Consider the following 22620-nt stretch of genomic DNA (forward strand, 5'->3'; position numbering starts at 1 on the left):
GTGATAGTCGACATTTAGGCCTTCATGTCACACTTGCAAGCATCCTTGAAGTGGAGCTTTGGGTGCTCCACTGGTCGTCTGGCCCTGGCTACCTCACCATACAGAAGGTCCTTGGGTATGTGACCATCTTCCATCCTGCGGGTGTGTCCGATCCACCAAGGCCGTCTCTGTTTGATTAGGGCCAACACACTTGGGAGCTCTGCCTTTGAAAGGACTGTCACATTTGTGATTTTGTCCTGCCAGGATATACTCATCTGCACTGCAGACAGTGAAGATGGAAATTATTGAGCTTCTTTTCCTGGTAGCTGTAAGTCTCTAATGTTTCACAGCTATACAACAAGGTGCTGAGAACACAGGCCTTATAAACCATCAGCTTGGTCCTAAGGGTCAGCTTGGTGTTATCACATGTGTGTTTAAATATATGATACATAATAGTAAGTATATGATATACTGATTTATAAGGACCATTCCATGCCATAAAATACATAATAATTATTCTATTGTTAAAGCTATGTCCCATTAAGGCCATAAATCTATTTGTTGTTGGTAAACACTAGGTGAGGTCGCAGGTAATCACTTCAAAGGCTGCATGTCAGATCTCTGGTACTTGTCCTTATTTTTAATCGTGGTTGGTAAAGTCATTTAGACGTTGTAGACATCCTGGCTCCTGTGTCAATGTGTACCTTTGTTTCTTTGTCTTTTCTTTTGATCTGTGACACAGTAATTTGAGTGCGATACACAAAGTGTGTTAGAGAAGTATGCTGGGCTAGAAATGCATGGCTATTATTTGATGCACCAATTTTATAATATCAGCTCTCCTGTAGTGCTTTCCTCAGTAAGTTGGTTGCTAGCTCTATATGTATTCTTCTAAGATATAGGCTCAGACATGATGGGCTGAATAGCCTCCTTCTGTGCCGTATCATTCTATGATTCTATAGGAAGATGGATTTGTGCCCCTTTAAGGCAACAAGGTTTGCTTGTTGTTTAGTAAACACAAACCCAGGCCACTCAGAGTTTAAATGTTGCTTAATCAAGAAACTTGATCACAGAACAGAGATCTGAGATCAATACATTTTTGAACACTAATGGAATCAAGGGATTATGGGGATAGGGTGGGAAAGTTATGTTGAATTAGAAGATCAACCATGATATTATTGAGCATCGGAGCAGGCTCGAGGCTTTGATTGGCCGACTCCTGCTCCTATTTCTAACTTGGCAAATTGTCAAGTGTCATTTGTTTCAGTTCCAGATCAGAAGAACCCAGCACAAAGAAACATTTTTAACTGCTATGCATCTATATCAGTGTGTTTTATCTGCAGTGTGACATCTACATATCTTGACATAGTTTTTAATGTATTGTATTAGCTCAGAAATCTTGTTGGAGGATGAGGAAATACACATTTACACTGAGAAAAATAACTATATTCTTTTTTTTTTGCATTGTAAGTATAAACAAAATAAAGCTCAGGCTGTGACCGCTTCTGGGCTAGGTTCACCAGCTATGTCATCGCTCCCTTCACTCACTGAAATAAAAATGAAGCACTAAAATTTACCTAATAAAGACTTCCAAAATTTATTTTGAAGACTCGTTTTCAAATTACTTGTGTTACGACCGAGGCGGGAGAAGTGCACTGTTAATTCAGTCCCGCTTCTCCACAGGTCCACAGTTATTTAAAAAAAAAATTTCAATTTGTGTGTATGTTTTACTTCATTATTGGTTAAAACTTTGTTTATAATAAACTGATAATTTTGTTGTTTATTAAAGAAACCTGGTTGGTGTGCTTTATTGCTACAGCTACAGCTCCTTATTTATCCTAGCCCTCTCTCACACACACACAACTGGTTAACCGGGAAAAAAAGGATTTTTGTTTACAGCTGTTACAAAGAAATAGAAGGAAATAAAAAACCCACTTAGGCTGAAAAGAAGGTATGGAAGGAAGTCCTTTGTTTTTGCGAGGCATCCCAAAGGTGAATAGGCGGCTGTCAATGGGATCCTCCTAGAATAGTTCTTTCCAGGCGATGTTGATGATCAGTCTGGGTAGGCTTCCACGTGATGCAACACAGAAAGCTCCAGTCAGACTTTACAGCAGGAAGCAGCAACAAGGATTTTCTTAGGTCTTATAGCAGCAATGTAATAGTAAAGATTTCCTCAAATACAGGAGGAAATAGTAAAACTTGGTGCAGGATCTCTTCAAAGATGCAGGGATTCTTCAAAGAGAGACATGTATCTCCTGGCAGGCACACAGCAACTGACTTTTGTTTTTTGGCCAAGCACCAACTGGCTTTTTTCAACAGTTCAAAATGAAACTAAAACTGTTCAGCAGCAAGTCCTGTGACATCTATAAATCTTAACCTGTCATTCTCTCTTCAACCCAAAACAACCCCTGCTGTTTTTACGGGAAAACAGATGCCTTCCTGTAAAACTTGTTTACTAGCCAAACCTACTGTTGATCTCTTTTTTTAAAAATACAAAGTTCAACAATCTCCAGATGACTCAATGTCTCTAATTCAAATATAATTTCTTAAAACATATTTTACAAAAGAAACAGAAGCAATCTCGTAACACTTGGAAAAACAAAGAAACTTTGAAAACTTGCTACAGCATGCTCCAAAGTGTGGATTGAGAGAATCAAACAGATTAATGTTATTAAACTCTGTACTTGCTCAGGCATTACTATAGTTGCCAATCCCTTTTAGCTTCCAGAGTGATAGGTTAGGAGAGGTATTAAATATGACGCAGAACAAAACTAACAAGTAATAATGTCAATGAAATACTCAAAAACACAAAGGATAATTTTATATGTAAGTTTAATCAGGTTTTGTGCAACTTAGAATTTTTATGTGTTTTAAATGTGAATTTTTCAGTTTGTGAGAAAAAATGCGATTGTTTGATCTTCGCCAGAACAGAAACTACTTATGACTTCGGAAAACCTTTGAGACATTTGCTTGATTCGATTTCTGATTTTTTATTGGTTGATTTTCATGACTTTTCATACATTTTCTTATTTCTGACTCTATTATTCAATACAAAATTTGTTCCATATCAAATAAAGTATGACACAGAGAACCTTGGACCAAACGATAATGGAGAGGACACAAGTAGTGCAATTCCTGATGTACAACACATAGAAGTGCAATGGTTAGCAGTTAAGCAATCTGGTGCCTTAGTAGGACACAGACTGTGTGAAATGTAGCAAACAGGAAATATATGTAGCATGATAGATAGGAAACATGGGTCGTGCACCACACTTAATATATTACTAACGATCTCCCATGACACAATTCTCAGTGAACTAGTTCATGCATTACTTGAAAGGGACAGGAACATTATGTCATGTTATATTCTGCTGCTAAGATGGAGCTGTATCCTTTTAAGACTACAAAGTTCAATTGCTGTTAAGTAAACAGACAGCGAGACTTCATTCGGTGCTAAATTGTTATGCAGCCTGAACTGCTGTAATATTAATTTTTTTAAATAAAATGTGCGATTTGCAAGGTCCGTTAAATGACTGCAGCCAACCTTAATAGGTTATTTTACAAAAGCCATTCAGCTCTTTATGCAAGGGCAAAATACTTTGGATGCTGTGAAGCTGAAATAAAAAAAGTGTTTTTAGTCTCCAGTTTGAGTTGTGAGGAATGCAGCTACTGCAGATCCGAATCCAGGTCTCCTACAGTAAGGAGGAAGGCCTGATCCGCGGTGCACCCTGGGCAGGGGGAGGTCTGGCCGCAATGCACCCTGGGCAAGAGGAGGTCTGGCCGCGGTGCACCTTGGGCAAGGGGAGGTCTGGCCGCGGGGCATCCTGGGCAAGGGGTCTGGCCGCGGGGCATCCTGGGCAAGGGGTCTGGCCGCGGTGCATCTTGGGCAAGGGGAGGTCTGGCCGCGGTGCACCTTGGGCAGGGTGTAGTAAGATGGCGGCTCCCTCTCCCAAATGGAGACGGGTAACCGGAGCCACCGGACCGGTCCCGCGGCCCCGACACGGTCACCGGGTGGTGGCGATCAAAGAGTTAATGATCATATTCGGCGGCGGCAACGAGGGGATCGTGGACGAGCTGCACGTCTATAACACAGGTCGGAGAGAGTTTGTGTGTGAGAGACACAAAAAGCCCTCAGCGGGAGGGAAGGCGCCATTGGTGCCAGTGTCCAAGATGGCGGCCAGTGGCGCCGAGCGGCCGGAGTTTGAACGGAATCCGGTTTATTCCCGGCGACTGAGGGCCGCGCGGGTCGGTGGGGGGGAGGCCCAGACTCCGATCTCGGGCCCCAGTGCCAGCACCGGCCAGTGACAGAGCGGCGGGCAATCGATTCACCGGGAGGGAGATGGTGGTTGTTGTTGGGGTGGGGGGAGGGGAGACGGAGTTACCGACGTCGCCGAGCCGGATCGCGGGGAGAGGGACAGAGAGGGAGGGGGTAAACCCGGCCGTCAGGGGTAGGTGACCGTCCGTTAGGCGCTGTCATACACTGGGGAGGGGGTTTGGGAGTGGCCCCGCTGACAGGGCCTGAGGGGGGCGGGGTAACGCGGCAGGATGAGGGCGGGAGTGTCAGGACAACCTGGGTGTTTATTTTGGTGAGGATATAAGGGCGACTCCTCTTACCGAGGGGCCGAGCTGAGCCGTGTCTTTAACGGCTATTTTTTTTTGTTGATAATGGGAGGGACCCTCGTTCCGGGCCCGGTCAGGAAAGGCAGAGCTCCGGCCGCTGCCAGCAGAGGGTGAGCGCCTCCCTTTGTTTACACTGGGGCTGAGCTGAAGCGAGCCCAGTGAACGCTTCCACTGATGGACCTTTCACCTTCAGTATCTAACCAGCCAGTTTTTCTTTAAAGAGATTTATGTCCTTGCTGCTTCTTTTCGAACACAGGTCATGTTACCACCTCTCCACGCCCTCCTTTGCCTCTCAACACTCCAACGTTCATGCCTTTTTTCAGCAGCAAAACATTGATAATACCTCTCTCCTCTTTTAAGATGTACCTTAAAACATACCGCCTTTGATCAAGCCTTTGGTCACCTGGCTTTATTATCTTATGTGTCAAATTTTGTTCGATAACACTCCTATGAAGCGCTTTAAGACGTTTTACTACATTAACGACGCTGTATAAGTGCAACTTGGGGAAGGACGTTTTCAAAATAATGTATGTTTGTTTTGGCTTATGGTAATTTATGGATAGGTTACTTGGTCGAGAAGTGTGTTTAAGACTGAATCATGATATTGTAGTGGGAGATGCACTGTATTATGCGTCTATTTTACTCGCTCCTTGTTTACATTTTTTTTTGATGTGCCTTAAACTTTGGTGTTTGGAATTAGCCCAGGAACTGACATTTTGTGCAGGGCTCCCCCTGCTGTGTACTACTACATGGATGAGAATTGCCACCCACGACTCGCTTTAATTCTGACATTACTGGGGAAGAAACTCCCGATAATCACAGCAAGATGGGTTCTCGCTGAAGCCTTTTTATTTGCTTTGTCTCTAACTTGCAATTTTGAAGCAGAAAACGAGGCGATGAAGGCTGACAGACAACATTAGGATTACAGGAACAAAAACAAGATGCTGCAAACGTAGTAGATCAGTCAAGCGCTAGACAGAAAAAGACAAGTTAATACTGACTGACCGTATCCAGAATGGTCTTTTTGTTTCAGATTTGCAGCATGTTTTTTTTGTTTCTAATACTGTGGATTTTTTTGCCTTTAACATTTAATTTGTAGATATTTAATTTAACGTGGTGATTTAATTTGTACGCACTCCCTTTTAAGTTCCGAATTGCTGTGCTAGCTAATACAAAAAATATATCAGCTCTCAATGTCTAGAACGAGTTATAACAAATTTAGTTAGTGGATTGATTATGTACAAACGCAAGAACATTAAATATAAGGAAGTGTTTGAGCTTAAGTGTTGAATAAAGTGCCTATGTTGAATTTCTGTATCTAGTGTATCATTAGTTGCTTTTTAAACATTTGGAGATGTTACAGTAAAAATAAACTCCAGTTTTTGCCCCCTCGATCCGGTTAGGCCATTCAGCCCCTCGATCCTATTCCACCATTCCATGAGAGCACAACTGATCTGTTATCTAACTCCATATCCCTTAATACCTTTGGATAACAAAAATCAATCAATCTCATTTAAAATTAACTATAGAACAGTTACGGCACAGAAAGAGGCCATTCAGCCCATTGTGTCTGCGCTGGCTGAAAAAACTAGCCACCCATTCTAATCTCACCTTCCAGCACCTGGTCCATGGCTATGCATGTCCCGGTACCTTTTAAATGAGTTGAGGGCTTCTGCCTCCGCCACCGATCTGGGCAGCGAATTCCAGACACCCACCACCATTTGGGGAAAATGCTTTCCTCATGTCCCCTCTAATCCTTCTACCAATCACCTTAAATCTGTGCACCCTGGTAATTGACCCCTCTGCTAGGAGAAACAGGTTGTACTGTCTATCTAGGCCACTCATAATTTTGTACACCTCAATTAAATCACCCATTAGCCTCGTCAGTTCTAAGGAAAACAACCCTAGCCTATCCAATCTTTCCTCATAGCTGCAATTTTCTTGGCAACAATCTTGTAAATCTCCTCTGTACTCTCTCCAGAACAATTATGTCTTTCCTGTAATGTGATGATCAGAACTGTACGCAATACTCCAGCTTTGGCCTAACCAGCATTTTATACAGTTCCAGCATTACATCCCTGCTTTTGTATTCTATACCTCGGCCAATAAAAGAAAGCATTCCATATGCTGCCTTCAACCATTGATCTAGCATTAATTGCCATTTGCAGACAACAGTTCCACGTTTCTCTCACCCTTTGCATGTAGAAGTATTTCCTAGTTTCGCTCCTGAAAAGTCTGGCTCTACTTTTTATACTGTTCCCCTGAGTCCTAGATTTCCCAACTGGCAAAAATAGTTTCTCTCTACCCTATTTGTTTCCCTTAATATCTTGAAAACTGTGATCAAATCACCCCTTAAACTTCTAAGTTCCGAGGGAATACAATCCTAGTTTGGGTAATCTCTCCTCGCAATTTAACTCTTGGAATCCAGGTATCATTCCGATAAATCTATGTTGTACTCCCTCCAAGCCGTCTCTCGTTTCAAGGGCACTGACTCTGTTCTGTAGATGCTGATAGCTCCCTGGCACCTTGCTCAATGGCCATTCTGACCATGTGAGCCTAGACAAATGCTGGCAGGCTGAAGAGCATGACAAGTGAGTGTAAACCTCTGCTCTCCCTTTGACTTCCAGTGACCCAGTTAGGTGTGGAACCTTTGGCTAGTTTCCCAAGCCAGGGACCCTGAGATTAATTGTACTGCTCCCACTGCAATCTTGATTGAGATCAAGGAATTCAGCACTGAACAGGGATTATAACCATCCTAATTTAAATGTAATTTGGCACTGTGTAATGCATTCACCCTTGAACTTACTGGGGAATACATACTTGTGCTACTGGAATAAAAGGTGGATGTGGCTTAAGCAGCTTTAATGTCATAATGTTACCAAAACAAAATTCAACAGGACCAAGGTTCAGAACCCATCTTTGACTGGTATCTCTGCACTGATATTGCCTAGTGCCACTGAAGTAGCCTCTTAAATCAGCAAAAAAGAACAGAGCAATGGAAATATATGTAGTTTGTCTTTGCAACCCTCTGGCTGGCAATATGGTATTTTAGGCCATAATTGAGGGATGTGGGGATATAAACTGCAAAAAATAAAATGGTTGAAGGAAATCTTTAGCAGTGCTTTGGCACCTGTGCATTTACTTGTGAAGGGAGTGAGCATTGCCTGGAGAAACATAGTCAGGGCTGGTTAGTCAGCAATTGGGACTCGTTATGAAGCATTGAAATCAGCATACAAGCCTTGTCCATTAAATACACTTCAAAAAGCAAAACTGAACTATTTTTAAATTACAGTTAAGCATTCGGGATCAGGTTTTTAAGATGGGTAGTGCTATTGTTTAGTACTAGCACAGCTGATTGCAATTTTATGTAACCAACATATAGTAACGACTAATGCTATTGTGTAGTGAACATTCATTGTAAATTGAGGGCTTCAAAATTTATAGACTGTATTCTGCATTAAGGAGAATTTTTAGGAGAGAATTTGAAATAGGAAAACAGAACAATTTTAAATTTCTGTAGTATTTTCAATTGTCATTTGTATGTTCCAAATGCATTTTGCTCTACTGTCTTATAAAAGCAGCAGAAAAGGCTAAATGGAGATCTGATTTGAACATCTCTTAATACGGAAGCCATATATGGGAAAAATCCACTTTCTTACAAAAATCACCCTTATTACATAGAACATAGAACATACAGCACAGAACAGGCCCTTCGGCCCACAATGTTGTGCCGATCCTTTGTCCTCTGTCAAGGACAATTTAATCTATACCCCATCATTCTCCTTTATCCATATACCTATCCAAAAGCCTTTTGAAAGTCCCTAAAGTTTCTGACTCAACAACTTCCCCGGGCAAGGCATTCCATGCCTCGACCACTCTCTGGGTAAAGAACCTTCCCCTGACATCCCCCTTATATCTCCCACCCTTCACCTTAAATTTATGACCCCTTGTAACGCTTTGCTCCACCCGGGGAAAAAGTTTCTGACTGTCTACCCTATCTATTCCCCTGATCATCTTATAAACCTCTATCATGTCACCCCTCATCCTTCTCCTTTCTAATGAGAAGAGGCCTAGAATGTTCAGCCTTTCCTCGTAAGACTTATTCTCCATTCCAGGCAACATCCTGGTAAATCTCCTCTGCACCCTCTCCAAGGCTTCCACATCCTTCCTAAAATGAGGCGACCAGAACTGCACACAGTACTCCAAATGAGGCCTTACCAAGGTCCTGTACAGCTGCATCATCACCTCACGGCTCTTAAATTCAATCCCTCTGCTAATGAACGCTAACACCCCATATGCCTTCTTCACAGCCCTATCCACTTGAGTTGCAACTTTCAATGATCTATGCACATAGACCCCAAGGTCTCTCTGCTCCTCCACATGCCCAAGAACCCTACCGTTAACCCAGTATTTTGCATTCATGTTTGTCCTTCCAAAATGGACGACCTCACACTTTTCAGGGTTAAACTCCATCTGCCACTTTTCAGCCCAGCACTGCAACCTATCCAAGTCCCTTTGCAGACGACAATAGCCCTCCTCGGTATCCACAACTCCACCAACCTTTGTATCATCTGCAAATTTACTGACCCACCCTTCGACTTCCTCATCCAAGTCGTTAATAAAAATCACAAACAGGAGAGGACCCAGAACTGATCCCTGCGGCACGCCACTGGTAACTGGGCTCCAGGCTGAGTATTTACCATCTAAGACCACTCTCTGCCTTCTATCAGTTAGCCAATTCTTAATCCAACTGGCCACATTCCCCACTATCCCATGCCTCCTGACTTTCTCCATAAGTCTACCATGGGGGACCTTATCAAATGCCTTACTAAAATCCATGTACACCACATCCACTGGTTTACCCTCATCCACTTGCTTGGTCACCTGCTCAAAGAATTCAATCAGGCTTGTGAGGCAAGACCTACCCCTCACAAAACCGTGCTGACTGTCCCGAATCAAGCAGTGTCTTTCCAGATGCTCAGAAATCCTATCCCTCAGCACCTTTTCCATCAACTTGCCTACCACCGAAGTAAGACTAACTGGCCTGTAATTCCCAGGGTTGTTCCTATTCCCTTTCTTGAACAGGGGCACAACATTTGCCACCCTCCAATCACCTGGTACCACCCCCGTCAGCAGAGAAGATGAAAAGATCATTGCCAACGGCTCTGCAATTTCATCCCTTGCTTCCCATAACATCCTTGGATATACCCCGTCAGGCCCGGGAGACTTGTCTATCTTCAAGTTATTCAAAAACCCCAACACATCTTCCCTCCTAACGAGCACTTCCTCGAGCTTACCAGTCTGTTTCACACCGTCCTCTTCAGTAATACACCCCTTCTCATTCGTAAATACCGAAGAGAAGTACTCATTCAAAACCTCACTTATCTCTTCCGGCTCAACACACAGTCTCCCGCTATTGTCCTTGACCGGACCTACGGTCCCCCTGGTCATCCTCATATTTCTGACATACGCGTAAAAGGCCTTGGGGTTTTCTTTTATCCTACCCGCCAAGCATTTTTCATGCCCTCTCTTAGCTCTCCTAATCCCTTTCTTCAGATCCTTCCTGGCCATCTTGTATCCCTCCAGAGCTATGCCTGTGCCCTTTTTCCTCAACTTTATATACGCATCCTTCTTCTTCCTAACAAGACTCTCAACCTCTCTTGTCAACCACGGTTCCCTCACATGACCATCCCTTCCCTGTCTGACAGGGACATGCTTATCAATGGCCCCTACTATCTGCTCCTTGAAAAAGTTCCACATTTCGACCGTGCCCTTCCCTGCCAGCATATGCTCCCAACTTATGCTCCTCAGTTCCTGCCTGACAGCATCATATCTACCCTTCCCCCAATTGTAAACCTTGCCCTGTTGCACATACCTATCCCTCTCCATTACCACAGTGAATGCTACAGAATTGTGATCACTATCTCCAAAGTGCTCGCCCACCAACAGCTCTATCACTTGCCCTGGTTCATTACCTAGTACCAAATCCAATATTGCCTCCCCTCTGGTCGGGCAGTCTACATACTGAGTCAGAAAAGCTTCCTGGACATACTGCACAAACACTACCCCATCCAAACTATTCGATCTAAAGAGTTGCCAATCAATATTTGGGAAGTTGAAATCCCCCATAATTACTACCCTGTGACTTCTGCTCCTTTCCAAAATCTGTTTCCCAATCTGCTCTTCCACCTCCCTGCTGCTATTGGGGGGCCTATAGAAAACTCCCATCAAGGTGACTGCTCCTTTCCTGTTCCTGACCTCAACCCACAGTGCCTCAGTCGGCAGATCCTCCTCGAAAATTCTTTCAGCAGTTGTTACACTATTTCTAACTAACAATGCCACCCCCCCACCTCTTTTACCACCATTCTTATTGTAGTGTATCCCTTGGTCTAAATGTCTAAACAACTGTAAAGCATTCACATTCAATTTGATGACATTGTGTATCGCATTCTATCTCACCTGATTGTTTTGCAGCTTGTAACGATCAGCTACGAACCTGTCTCTCAGCTGTTGATCTATTGTGAAATGACATTTTTAAAAAGTCAGAGAAACAGATAGCCAGGCTGAACCCAGGAGAGAAAACCATAAACTGAATGGAGGAGAAAACCTGAAATTGTGATCCGGGAGAAGGATGAGGAGGGGTTAAATGTAAAATTACCATTCTGAAAGATAAATTTTAGAAAAATATTTTTTTAAATTGTCATTTTTCAATGATTCACACCAACCAGTGAACTGGAAGTGACTTTTGAAATTTCCAGTGAATGTGCGTTTTCTTGGTTAAAATGTCAGCTGTGAATAGAGGTGCTCCCAAGTAAATCAGGTTATTCCAAATTTGTTAGTGCTTTGCATGTTGGGAGGAGTTTTAGGAAAGTTTTGGAGATAAGATTCTTTTTACTATATACTTTCACAGAATCATAGAAAGTTTAAGGCACAGCAAGAGGCCACTTGGCCCATTGTGTCTGTGTCGGCCGAAAAACGATCCACCTATTCTAATCCCACCTTCCAGCATTTGGTCTGTAGCCCTGCAGCCTACGGCACTTGAGGTGCATATCCAGACTCCTTTTGAATGAGTTGAAGGTCTCTGCCTCAACTACCCTTTCAGGCAGCAAGTTCCAGACCATCACCACCCTCTGGGTGAAAAAGCTTTTCCTAATCTCCCCTCTAATTTTTCTATCAATCACTTTAAATCTATGCCCCCTCGTCACTGACCTCTCTGCTAAGGTGAATAGACCCTTCACCTCCACGCTATCCAGGCCCCTCAAAATTCTGTACATTTCAATCAAATCTCCCCTCAGCCTTCTCTGTTCCAAGGAGAACAAACCCAGCCTATCCAATCTTTCCTCATAACTGCAATTTTCCAGTCCTGGCAACATCCTCATAAATCCCCTCTGTACCCTTTCTAGTGCAATTACATCCTTTCTGTAATGAGGTGACCAGAACTGCACACAGATCTCAAGTTGTGGCCTAACTAATGAGTTATATAGTTCCAGCATAATCTCCCTGCTCTTGCATTCCTTACCTCAGCTAATAAAGGAAAGGATCCCATATGCCTTCTTAACCACCTTATCGACCTGTCCTGCTACCTTCAGGGATCTGTGGACATTCACTCCAAGGTCTCTTACTTCCTCTATACTTCTCAGTATTTTCCCATTAATCGTGTATTCCTTTGCCTTGTTTGACCTCCCCAAATGTATCACCTCACACTTCTCCAGGCTGAATTGCATTTGCCACTTTTCTGCGATCTGACCAGACCATCAATATCTTCCTGCAGCCTACAGCTATCCTCCTTGCTATCTACCACACAGACAATCTTTGTGTCTTCCGCAGACTTCTTGATCATGCCCCCCACATTTACGTCCAAATTGTTAATATACACCACAAAAAGCAGGGGACCCAGTACTGAGCCCTGTGGAACGCCACTGGAAACAGCCCTCCAGTCGCTAAAACAGCCGTTAGCAATTACCCTTTGTTTCCTGCCACTGAGCCAGTTTTGTATCCCCCTTGCTGCATTTCCTGGGATCCCATGGGATTTTATTTTTTTCACCAGTATGCCATGTGGGACCTTGTCAAAAGCCTTGCTAAAATCCATGTAGACCACATCAACTGCACCACCCTCATCTATCTTCCTTGTTACTTCAAAAAATTTGATCAAGTTGGCAAACAAGATCTTCCCTTAACAAATCCATGATGACTATTCTTGATTAACATGTGCCTTTCTAAGTAATCCTCTCTCTCAGAATAGATTACAATAATTTGCCCACCACTGAGGTTGGCATGACTGGCCTGTAATTACTTGGTCTATCCTTCACTCCCTTTTTAAACAGAGATACAACGTTAGCAATTCTCCAATCCTCGGCACTATACCTGTATCCAGTGAGGACTGCTGGAAAATGATGGTCAGACCCTTTGCTATTTCATTACTTGCTTCTTTTAACGGCCTAGGATACATTTCATCTGGCCCTGGTGATTTATCAACTTTCAAGGATGCTAATCCCATTAATACTTCCTCTCTCCCTATGTTTGTCACATTCAATACTCCTCCTTAACTGCAATATATTCATCGCCCCCCTCTTTTGTGAAGACAGACGCAAAGTATTTATTAAGAACCATACCAACATCTTCCGCCCCTTCACAGAGGTGACCTTTTTGGTCTTTTATGGGCCCTGTTCTCTCCTTAGTTATCCTCTTACTCTTAATGTAGTGATAAAACATCTTTGGGTTCACCTTGATTTTGCTTGCCAATATTCTTTCATGCCCTCTCTTTGCTTTCCTAATTTCCTTTTTGATTTCACTCCTCCATTTTCTGTACTCCTCTTGGCTTTCTGTAGTATTGAATTCTTGGTGTCGGACGTAAGCTTTCCTTTTCTGCATTATCTTACCCTGTACGCTCCTTGACATCCATGTGGTTCTAGATTTGGTCGCCTTACCCTTTTTCTTTGTGGGAACTTGTTTACCCTGAACTCCTTGAATCTCCCCTTTGAATGCCTTCCACTGTTCTGACACTGATTTATCTTCAAGTAGCTGTTTCCAGTCCACTTTGGCTAAATCATTCCTCAGTTTAGTAAAATTGGCCTTGCCCCAATTGAGAACTCTAACTCCTGTTCTATCTCTGTCCTTTTCCATACTTATGTTAAAAGTGACTGAATTATGATCACTACCACCAAAATGCTCTCCTACTGCCACCCCTTCCACCTGCCCATCTTCATTTCCGAAAACTGAGTCTAAAACTGCACCCTGTCTTGTTGGACTTGCTACTGGGCAAAAAAGTTCTCCTGAATGCACCTGAAGAATTCTGTTCCCTCAATTCCTTTCACACTAAAACTATCCCAGCTTGTATAACGACTTTAAAAAAAATTGGATATTTTTAAAAATTTCATGGGATCTGGGCTTTTCTGGCAGGCCGGAATTCGTTGCCCACTCCTAATTGCCCTTGATGTGAGTGCTTTACAAGGCCATTTCAGAGGGCAGTTAAAAGCCAACCACATTGTTGTGAGTCTGGAGTCTTATGTAGGCGAGACCAGGTAAGGATGGCAGATTTCCTTCCCTAAAGGGCATTAGTGAACCAGATGGGTTTTTACAACAATCGGTGATAGTTTCATGCCACTATTACTGAGACTGGCTTTCATTTGCAGATTTTTAATTAAATGAATTTTTATTTATTAATTGAATTTAAATTCCTCCAGCTGCCATGGTGGGATTTAAACCAAGGGCATTAGCTTGGGCCTCTGGATTATCAGTCCAGTGACATTACCGCTATGCCACTGTCTTCCCCAATAATTGTAGAATTAATTATATATTGGTTGGGTCCTCTAAGTGTGGAAACTACAGAACTGGGTGGGTGCAGGTCAATACGCAATTGTCAGTGAGTAGTTCATAATGCAGTGCACAGTGTTGGGTTCCTTTAAGTTGTTAAAAGACAGATATAGTGGGTATGGGTTTATTTCCACTTTAGAAGGATTTTTTTGCTGCACCCAGTGTTTATATACATTTCATAAAGTGCATCACAATTACAAAAACATAACGTAATGGTAGTGTTTTCAGACCAGTCCTTTGCATGTGCACTAGGAAATACTTGCCTCCAACAAGTAAATTCATTGTCGGCCCATTTAAGGCAAAAATAATCATGTCTATGATGCAGCGAGGTTTAAATGTTTGTTTTCTGATGCCAAGTTCGATGTAAGTTTCCTATTGAAAGTATGGCAAGGCTTGTTTCAAATATTCGTCACAACTGACATGATTTTAAAGACTGTCATATTGCAAGTTCACCAGTTTAATGATGAAAGTGTTAATATCCTTTGAAATAAAAATATTAAGCAATGGAATTATATTAATTTGAACTTGGGGTTCATAATAATTGATATATGTATTTGTTCCATAATGTGGTTTTATACAGTTCATTGAACCATATCCTTTTTCTTTATTTTGTGACTTTCATTACAGCCACAAACCAGTGGTTCATCCCAGCAGTTAGGGGGGATATCCCACCAGGCTGTGCAGCCTATGGCTTCATCTGTGATGGCACCAGGATTCTGGTATTTGGAGGAATGGTAGAATATGGAAAATATAGCAATGACCTGTATGAACTGCAGGTGAGAAATTGTTCCAGCTGCTCCATTTATTTCTGTGGTATTAAAATGCCATTATGACTTCTCAGAACCTTAACTTCTTTGGATCAGAACTTTCCTAAGCTACTGTGATAAACTGGGTATATTCTGTTCTCGTAATGTTCTGTTTAAAATTTTATGTAAATGAAAGGTGAGAAATAAGATTTTAAAATTCTCATCTTTGTTTTCAGATCCTTCTGTGGCCATGCCCCTCCCTATTTCTGTAACCTCCTCTAACCCTACAAACCCCCCCCCCAATAAAAAAATTTCTGCGCTGCAGAAATGCTGGCCTCTTGAGCATTCCTGATTTTAATTGCTGCACCATTGACGGTCTTGCCTTCCTGGGCTGTAAGCTCTGGAATTCCTTCCCTAAATCTCTCCATGTCTGTCTGTCTCTCTTTTTCATCCTTTAAAGCACTCCTTAAAACCTACCTTTTTGACCAAGCTTTTGTTAATCTGGCCGTATATCTCCATATGTGGCTGGGACCCTGTCCGATCAAGACCTTCACTTTTGTTATCTCTTGCCCCACCCCCTGCTATATTTGCTTAAAACCCATTACATTTCTAGCCTTTGCCAGTTTTGATGGGTCACTGACCTGAAACGTTAACTCTGCTTCTCTCTCCACAGATGCTGTCAGACCTGCTGAGTATTTCCAGCATTTCTTGTTATTTTAATTGTTCTATAATGCTGCAGTAAAGTGCCTTGGGATGTTTTATTATGTTAAAAGGCACTATATAAATGCAAGTTGTTTACTTAACTATAAAAATTCAATTATGTTTGTTACAGGCAAGCAGATGGGAATGGAAGAAACTAAAACCAAAACCTCCCAAAAATGGTCCGCAGCCCTGTCCACGCCTTGGTCATACCTTGTGTCTGGTTGGGAATAAGTGTTATTTGTTTGGTGGTCTGGCTAATGACAGTGAAGACCCAAAGAATAATATTCCAAGGTACTCCTCTTGTGTTTCTGATAGTAATTTGTATTGTAATACTGCAATACTTGGTGCATAATAATGTAAGTTAATCATTGGCAGTTGCATTACTGATCTTTACTGTGCTTTATATGGATTTATACTGTGAATTTAAATCATTTTCAGCAGCCACCAGTTAAGGGTAAAGCACTATCATTTCTGGAATTCAACATCTTGTAAATCCCGATGTGGAATGACTTGTGACTCACTCTTTATTCATTTATAAAGTGGTTAAAGTCACATCTCGCCGCTTGATAGAGTGTTGGTGCAAATCATGCATATGCAATGGGATTGGAAATGTGGTTTTCGTGGGACACAGAGCTAACTGTTATTATAAAGTTGCGGACAGTGATGAGGATTGTCAGAGAATACAGCAGGATATAGATCGGTTGGAGACTTGGGCGGAGAAATGGCAGATGGAGTTTAATCCGGACAAATGTGAGGTAATGCATTTTGGAAGGTCTAATGCAGGTGGGAAGTATACAGTAAATGGCAGAACCCTTAGGAGTATTGACAGGCAGAGAGATCTGGGCGTACAGGTCCACAGGTCACTGAAAGTGGCAACGCAGGTGGATAAGGTAGTCAAGAAGGCATACGGCATGCTTGCCTTCATCGGCCGGGGCATAGAGTATAAAAATTGGCAAGTCATGCTGCAGCTGTTCAGGACTTTAGTTAGGCCACACTTAGAATATTGCGTGCAATTCTGGTCGCCACACTACCAGAAGGACGTGGAGGCTTTGGAGAGGGTACAGAGGAGGTTTACCAGGATGTTGCCTGGTCTGGAGGGCATTAGCTATGAGGAGAGGTTGGATAAACTCGGATTGTTTTCACTGGAACGACGGAGGTGGAGGGGCGACCTGATAGAGGTTTACAAAGTTATGAGCGGCACGGACAGAGTGGATAGTCAGAAGCTTTTTCCCAGGGTGGAAGAGTCAGTTACTAGGGGACATAGGTTTAAGGTGAGAGGGGCAAAGTTTAGAGGGGATATGCGAGGCAAGTTCTTTACACAGAGGGTGGTGAGTGCCTGGAACTTGTTGCCGGGGGAGGTGGTGGAAGCAGGTACCATAGAGACGTTTAAGAGGCATCTTGACAAAGACATGAATAAGATGGGAATAGAGGGATACGGACCCCGGAAGTGCAGAAGGTTTTAGTTTGGACAGGCATCAAGATCGGCACAGGCTTGGAGGGCCGAATGGCCTGTTCCTGTGCTGTACTATTCTTTGTTCTTTGTTCTTAAAGCACAAAAAGGAACAGGCTTTTGGATAACTTCCCGGCAAAATATAAAAGAGTTAGAATCATAAAATCAAGTTTAGCAACTGACTGTGTTAGCCGGCAATAGCCTGAAAACATCTGTTTTTCAACAACAACTTGTTCCTTTAATATAGTAAAGGTTCCAAGATGTCTCACAGAGGAGAAAAAGGAGGTGGGGGAATGGACATCTAGCAAGTAGGAGAAAAATTGGGATAGGTGACCTTGAAAGATTGGAAAGATAGTTCCTGAGAAGGCTTTTTTTCATGTGGGCATGGCCTATAGTGGGAGGGTTTCGAGAGGGAGTTCCAGAATTCAGGGCCAAGATGGCTAAAGGCTATACTGCTGATGGTGGAGCAGAGGGCTTGGGGAATTAGAAGGTGATAGAAGACGTATTGGGTCATGGATTGAAGAAGATTGACGGATTGAGTGGAGTGAGACAGGGGAGGGATTTGTACACGAGGATGAGAATTTTGAATGAACTGCATTGGGAGTGGCGAAGATTGTAAGTTGGTATGGACAAGAATTATAGGTGAGCTGGACTTTGTGCAGCATAGGATGTGATTAGTGGATTTATGGACTGGTTGGAGTTTATATAGATTGGGGCTCAAGATCCTGGCTGGGAAAGCATTGTTTTCTTGGATGTACTGTACTTGGAAACATCAGTATTCCGTAGAGTAGTTTAGTAAATTTAAAAACTGATAGTATCAATAGCAAGCCAGTTAAATCTGTGAATATTCAGCTTTTCAGGCTTAAAGCGCTGAATTTTTATCTGAATTTCTGAAAAAAGCAAACATATAAATGGCAAATATAGAAATAGCATATTTTGCAATTGATATTATACATGATATGCCTCTAATGTGCTATTAATTTAATTATTGAAAATCTCAACAATTGTCATAAGATTTGAAGATTTATACGTGTACAATAGTTTTTTTTTAAACAACATTTCTTAGGCTTGCATGCATTTAGTGTGATGGTCATCCTTATTGCATTTTAATGTAGATTCTATAATACTGCACAACAGCAAACATTAACTGCATTTGGACTACCATGAAGGTTAAGTACAAGTGGCCAATAACAAGTCATAATAGTGTGGGGAAAAATGTCAGCTTTTTGACATTCAGTGCTCTGGAATTAAGTAATTCAGTATCAGTTTTTTTTTTGGTTGCACTTGTAAAGCTAAAAGATGCTGTTGCTGTAGAATAAAAACATTTGTCAATCCAGGATTATCATCAAATAATCCCTGGCACTGGACAGCAGCAGTTCACCTGAAGTGTGCTGAACCCATCCAGGCACAGGCCTGTGTGAATTTCCTGTCCTGGGCCATTAGCTTGCACTGGGGGTAATCCCAGCATGGTCCTGACCCCTGGCAGCACTTAGCGCCAGAAAATTGAGCAGTCGAAGCACTGCAGGAGAGCAGCAGCTGGAAGGCCCAAAATCCCAGGAAAACCTGTAAATTTAGAAATGTAAAGACCCGAGGAGAAGTGTTTTCACCTTGTTGCCAGACCTTTGAAATTGAGGAAATCCTGGTGTAAGCGAGCAGTGCTAGCTTTGTAGAGTACCACTGTGCCTGGGTGTCCACACCAAAAGAACAGGCAATTGAGGTGGGAATGCTCCTGTCCCATTTCATCTGTACCAGCCTGATGGACAGATCTGGATCTGCCTGCCGGTGGAGTCCTGGAAATCGAGGTGTAATATGAAGGGGATGGAGACCTAGTGCAATTCTTTTGGGTAATGGGCATTGCCTGAGAGGCAAAGATCAGGAAAATTGGCCCGTGTTTGCTCAGTTGGGTTCCCACTCTTTGCCCATAAGAATGTATCAAATTTATTTATCAAACACTATAGAGCTTAGGCACAAGTTGGTCTGGGGATAGGGATTTCGAGTTGTGTACTGGCGTACAGCTGGAGATTAACCAGCTAAAAATCACACCGCTTACCAGCAGAGAGCATTAGACAACTTCCTACTGCTTGTCCAGCTAGGATCACCCCCTTTCCACATTGGCTTACAGGTGTATCTGCGGCTTAGTGGGAAGAATCCTAAGCTCCAGAGACAGATCTAATCCTTCCAGTTATGGTTACCTACATTTCAATAATGACAGTTCTTCAAAGCATCTCATGTGAAGCGCTTCGAGATATTCCAATTGATAGAAGGTGCTGTAAAAATATTCTAATAAACCAGACTGGCTGGTCTGTCATCAACAGTGCCCAGGAGTATGGCAGACCTGCCTGCCTCAATTATTAGATTAGCAAATCTGCCACAGAGGGTCAATTGTGTTCCAATCTTCCACTAGCAGACATGTCATTTTGGAATCAACCTGACCTCAAAATAAGCCCCGTCACTTCAGACCAACTATTCTCATGACATTTCTGAGTAAGGTTGCTAATTTTACCCAAATTCTGGAGAGTTTTGTGCAGTAGATCTGTGCCTAGCATGTACTAGATTGACACAGTTCAGTTATTTCATTTAGGGTTGTTGCAGCTAGCAGAAAGGGAAGGCTTTCATTCCTTCAGTCTGGGCTAGATTTTTATCTCGAGTCTGACGTGTGAGGCAGTGCGTCAAGCATGATCCCTACTTCACTGGGTCATCTTAAAAATCTGTGCTACATGTTGCTATGCCTGTGATTTTCTGTGGCTTGTTCTTTTAGCTTCATTAAACAGGCCTGCTTGCTGTCTAGACTGTACATTTTGCACATCTTTCAGATCTTTTTTACTTTATCGATAAATGTCACTTTAAATTGGCTATAACTGAAACCATGATTCATAACTACATAAAGAATAAGCCATTCCTGGCAGAAAGTAAAAGGCTGTAAATCCATCAATCTCAATATTGTGCAATTTTGCATCATTAGTGCCCTTCATTAAAAACAAAGTGGATTTCCTACTTTTACCAGGCCTGAAGTCATAAACACAAAGCATGATTCATTGTGCCCCGAGGGTTCAAAACTCTCAACTTTTCTCATCATCCGAAAACCTTCGCTTGGCTGCGTTTGATTGGAGAAAAATGTTGAATAAGGCTCACAATATAAGTGTGACTTGATGGAGGCTTTCAAGATTATGGAAGGGTTTGGTAGGGTAAACATGGAGAACAAAAACTAGGAGCATTAATAAGATAGTGATGAATAAATCCAATAGGAAATTCAAGAGAAACTTCTTTACCCAGAGAGTGGTTAGAATGTGGAACACGTTACTAAGTGGGTGAGGCAAATTGTATAGATGCATTTAAGAAGAAGCTAGACAAACACATTAGGGAAAAAGGTCAAAGGAAGATTATGCTGATAGGTTAGATAAAGAGGGATGGGAGGAGGTTTGTGTGGAGTATAAACACTGGCGTGGACCTGTTGGGCTGAATTTCCTGTTATACGCTGTACGTTCTGTGCAATGTCCTGTTTTACCTGCATAATGTATGCTGATAACTCCAAGCTTTATCTCCACCAACGTCCTTCACTGTTGCTGTGCTGCCTGATACAAGTTATGAATGAGGCTTAACATTGCCAAGGCCAAAGCCATCAGCTGCCATCAGAAATTCTGCATCCAAGGTCGCGGTTCCACTTCCATCTCAGCTGTTTGCTTAGGCTAAACCAGACAGTGTGTAATCTCTGTGTCCTTTTGACTTTGCTGATCTTCAAACCCCACACTTGTTGTTAACGAGTCCATTTATCACCAGCTCTGTAGAATTCTCTGCCTTATTTCTACCTGACTCCTATCACTGCAAGAATCCTTATTTGCATCTTTGTCATCTCCAAACCTCCTACTCCAGTGTTCATCCTTTGCTGGCCTTTCTAGCTGCAGAAACATTAGCTGATCCAGAACCCCGTTGCCTGCATCCTATACTGTACTAAGTGTTGGTCATTTATTATCTTTGTACTCTCTGATCTCCACTTGCCCCCAACACATTGTCCCCTCACTCTAATCCTCTGCTACTTTACCTGTGCCTTTCCCACCACCCTCTGCCCAACCTCTAACCTGTTCTGCCAGCCCCCACTAACCTCTGATCCTTTTCTACCTTATCTTATTAGCACTCACTAGCCTCTAACCCTGCACTACCTTCCTTACTCTTTCATCCCTCCCCACACTGATCTCGAACTCTGCTTGATCTTCTTGCGCTCTTAAATCCTGCTGTAGATTCCCCTTCCTGCAGCTTCAGTCTTTGTCTCACATCCTCTAACTCTGTTCTGCCTTGTCTTTTATGGCACTTCACTCAAGCCTCTTCAGCAACACAGTCCTCTTTCGACCTGGTCCATTTATTCCTGCACCTCCAAATTGTGCTTCACCTGAAGACTACAGTTGTTCTTGATTTCCTGTACACAACACTACAGGAGGTCGACTAGTATGTTAAAAACCTCAACATCTGCGTGCCCTCCACTGGTGGGAGGGCATAATTGTTGTGGGACAAGTTTACATAAGTGGTTTCCATTATAAATGCATATGAATTTATAATGGAAATATGGCAATTAGAGACCAAAAGTATGACTTTGAATTGGGGGCTGAATTAAATCTGTGCATCTGGTCCAATTATTTCCTGCTCTCCAATCACATTTCAACTGAAGAATAAGGTTGGGTAGATGTGACCAAGTCTGCGGAGAGCATATTGTACACAGTTTGTAGAAAGAATCGGCTTGATGAGTCAAATTCTGTTATGTTTCGAGAGTGCTGAGTGAGAGGGAGGAACCCTCTATCAGATGTGCTTAAAGTCTTAAACTTTTACCAACTTCAGTATAAAGTTCAGTTGAAGTTACTTGAGGGACAAAATGAATCTTTCTTTACTGCTTCTGGTACCTGTCTTGCTTTCTTTGCTGCTAGTTGATGATTGAAGTGCCACCACTGATGTAGTGGGCAGCCAATCCATTTTGAAGCTTGCTTTGGATGCAAGTCATTGGTTTTCTATATCTCCATCTCATGCTGTTAAATGTATAACTACTCTGTAATTATTTTTGTTTGCTGTATTTGAAGGTATTTGAATGACTTGTACACTGTGGAACTAAGGACTGGATCAGGGGTGGTAGGATGGGACATTCCTGTTACACATGGTACTCCACCTCCTCCAAGAGAATCTCACACAGCTGTTGTTTATAAAGATTCAAAAAAACCAAAGATGATCATTTACGGAGGGATGAGTGGATGTAGACTTGGTGACCTTTGGATACTAGATGTGGGTAAGTGCACTACAGACTTAAAGTCCATCTAAATGTTTAAGGGTTCC

General features: G+C 42.4%; 1 protein-coding gene across 3 annotated transcripts in view; it reads left to right on the forward strand.

The window, feature by feature from the left end:
• Positions 1 to 3880: 3880 nt before the first annotated feature.
• Positions 3881 to 22620, forward strand: part of LOC137379464 (host cell factor 1-like) — an 89219-nt gene continuing 70479 nt past the window's right edge. Inside the window, exons 1-4 of one of the 3 annotated variants that reach the window (XM_068050318.1) lie at positions 3881 to 4069; positions 15037 to 15185; positions 15988 to 16148; positions 22371 to 22573. In XM_068050318.1, coding sequence (XP_067906419.1) covers positions 3910 to 4069; positions 15037 to 15185; positions 15988 to 16148; positions 22371 to 22573 — 673 coding nt within the window. In that variant the 5' untranslated portion in view covers positions 3881 to 3909. Of the gene's footprint in view, positions 4070 to 4584; positions 4707 to 4739; positions 5124 to 15036; positions 15186 to 15987; positions 16149 to 22370; positions 22574 to 22620 lie in introns of those variants that run through there. The other 2 variants (XM_068050320.1, XM_068050319.1) reach the window with 2 other exon arrangements.

The sequence above is a fragment of the Heterodontus francisci genome, chromosome 18, assembly GCF_036365525.1.
Source record: "Heterodontus francisci isolate sHetFra1 chromosome 18, sHetFra1.hap1, whole genome shotgun sequence".
NCBI classification, from domain to species: Eukaryota; Metazoa; Chordata; class Chondrichthyes; order Heterodontiformes; family Heterodontidae; genus Heterodontus; species Heterodontus francisci.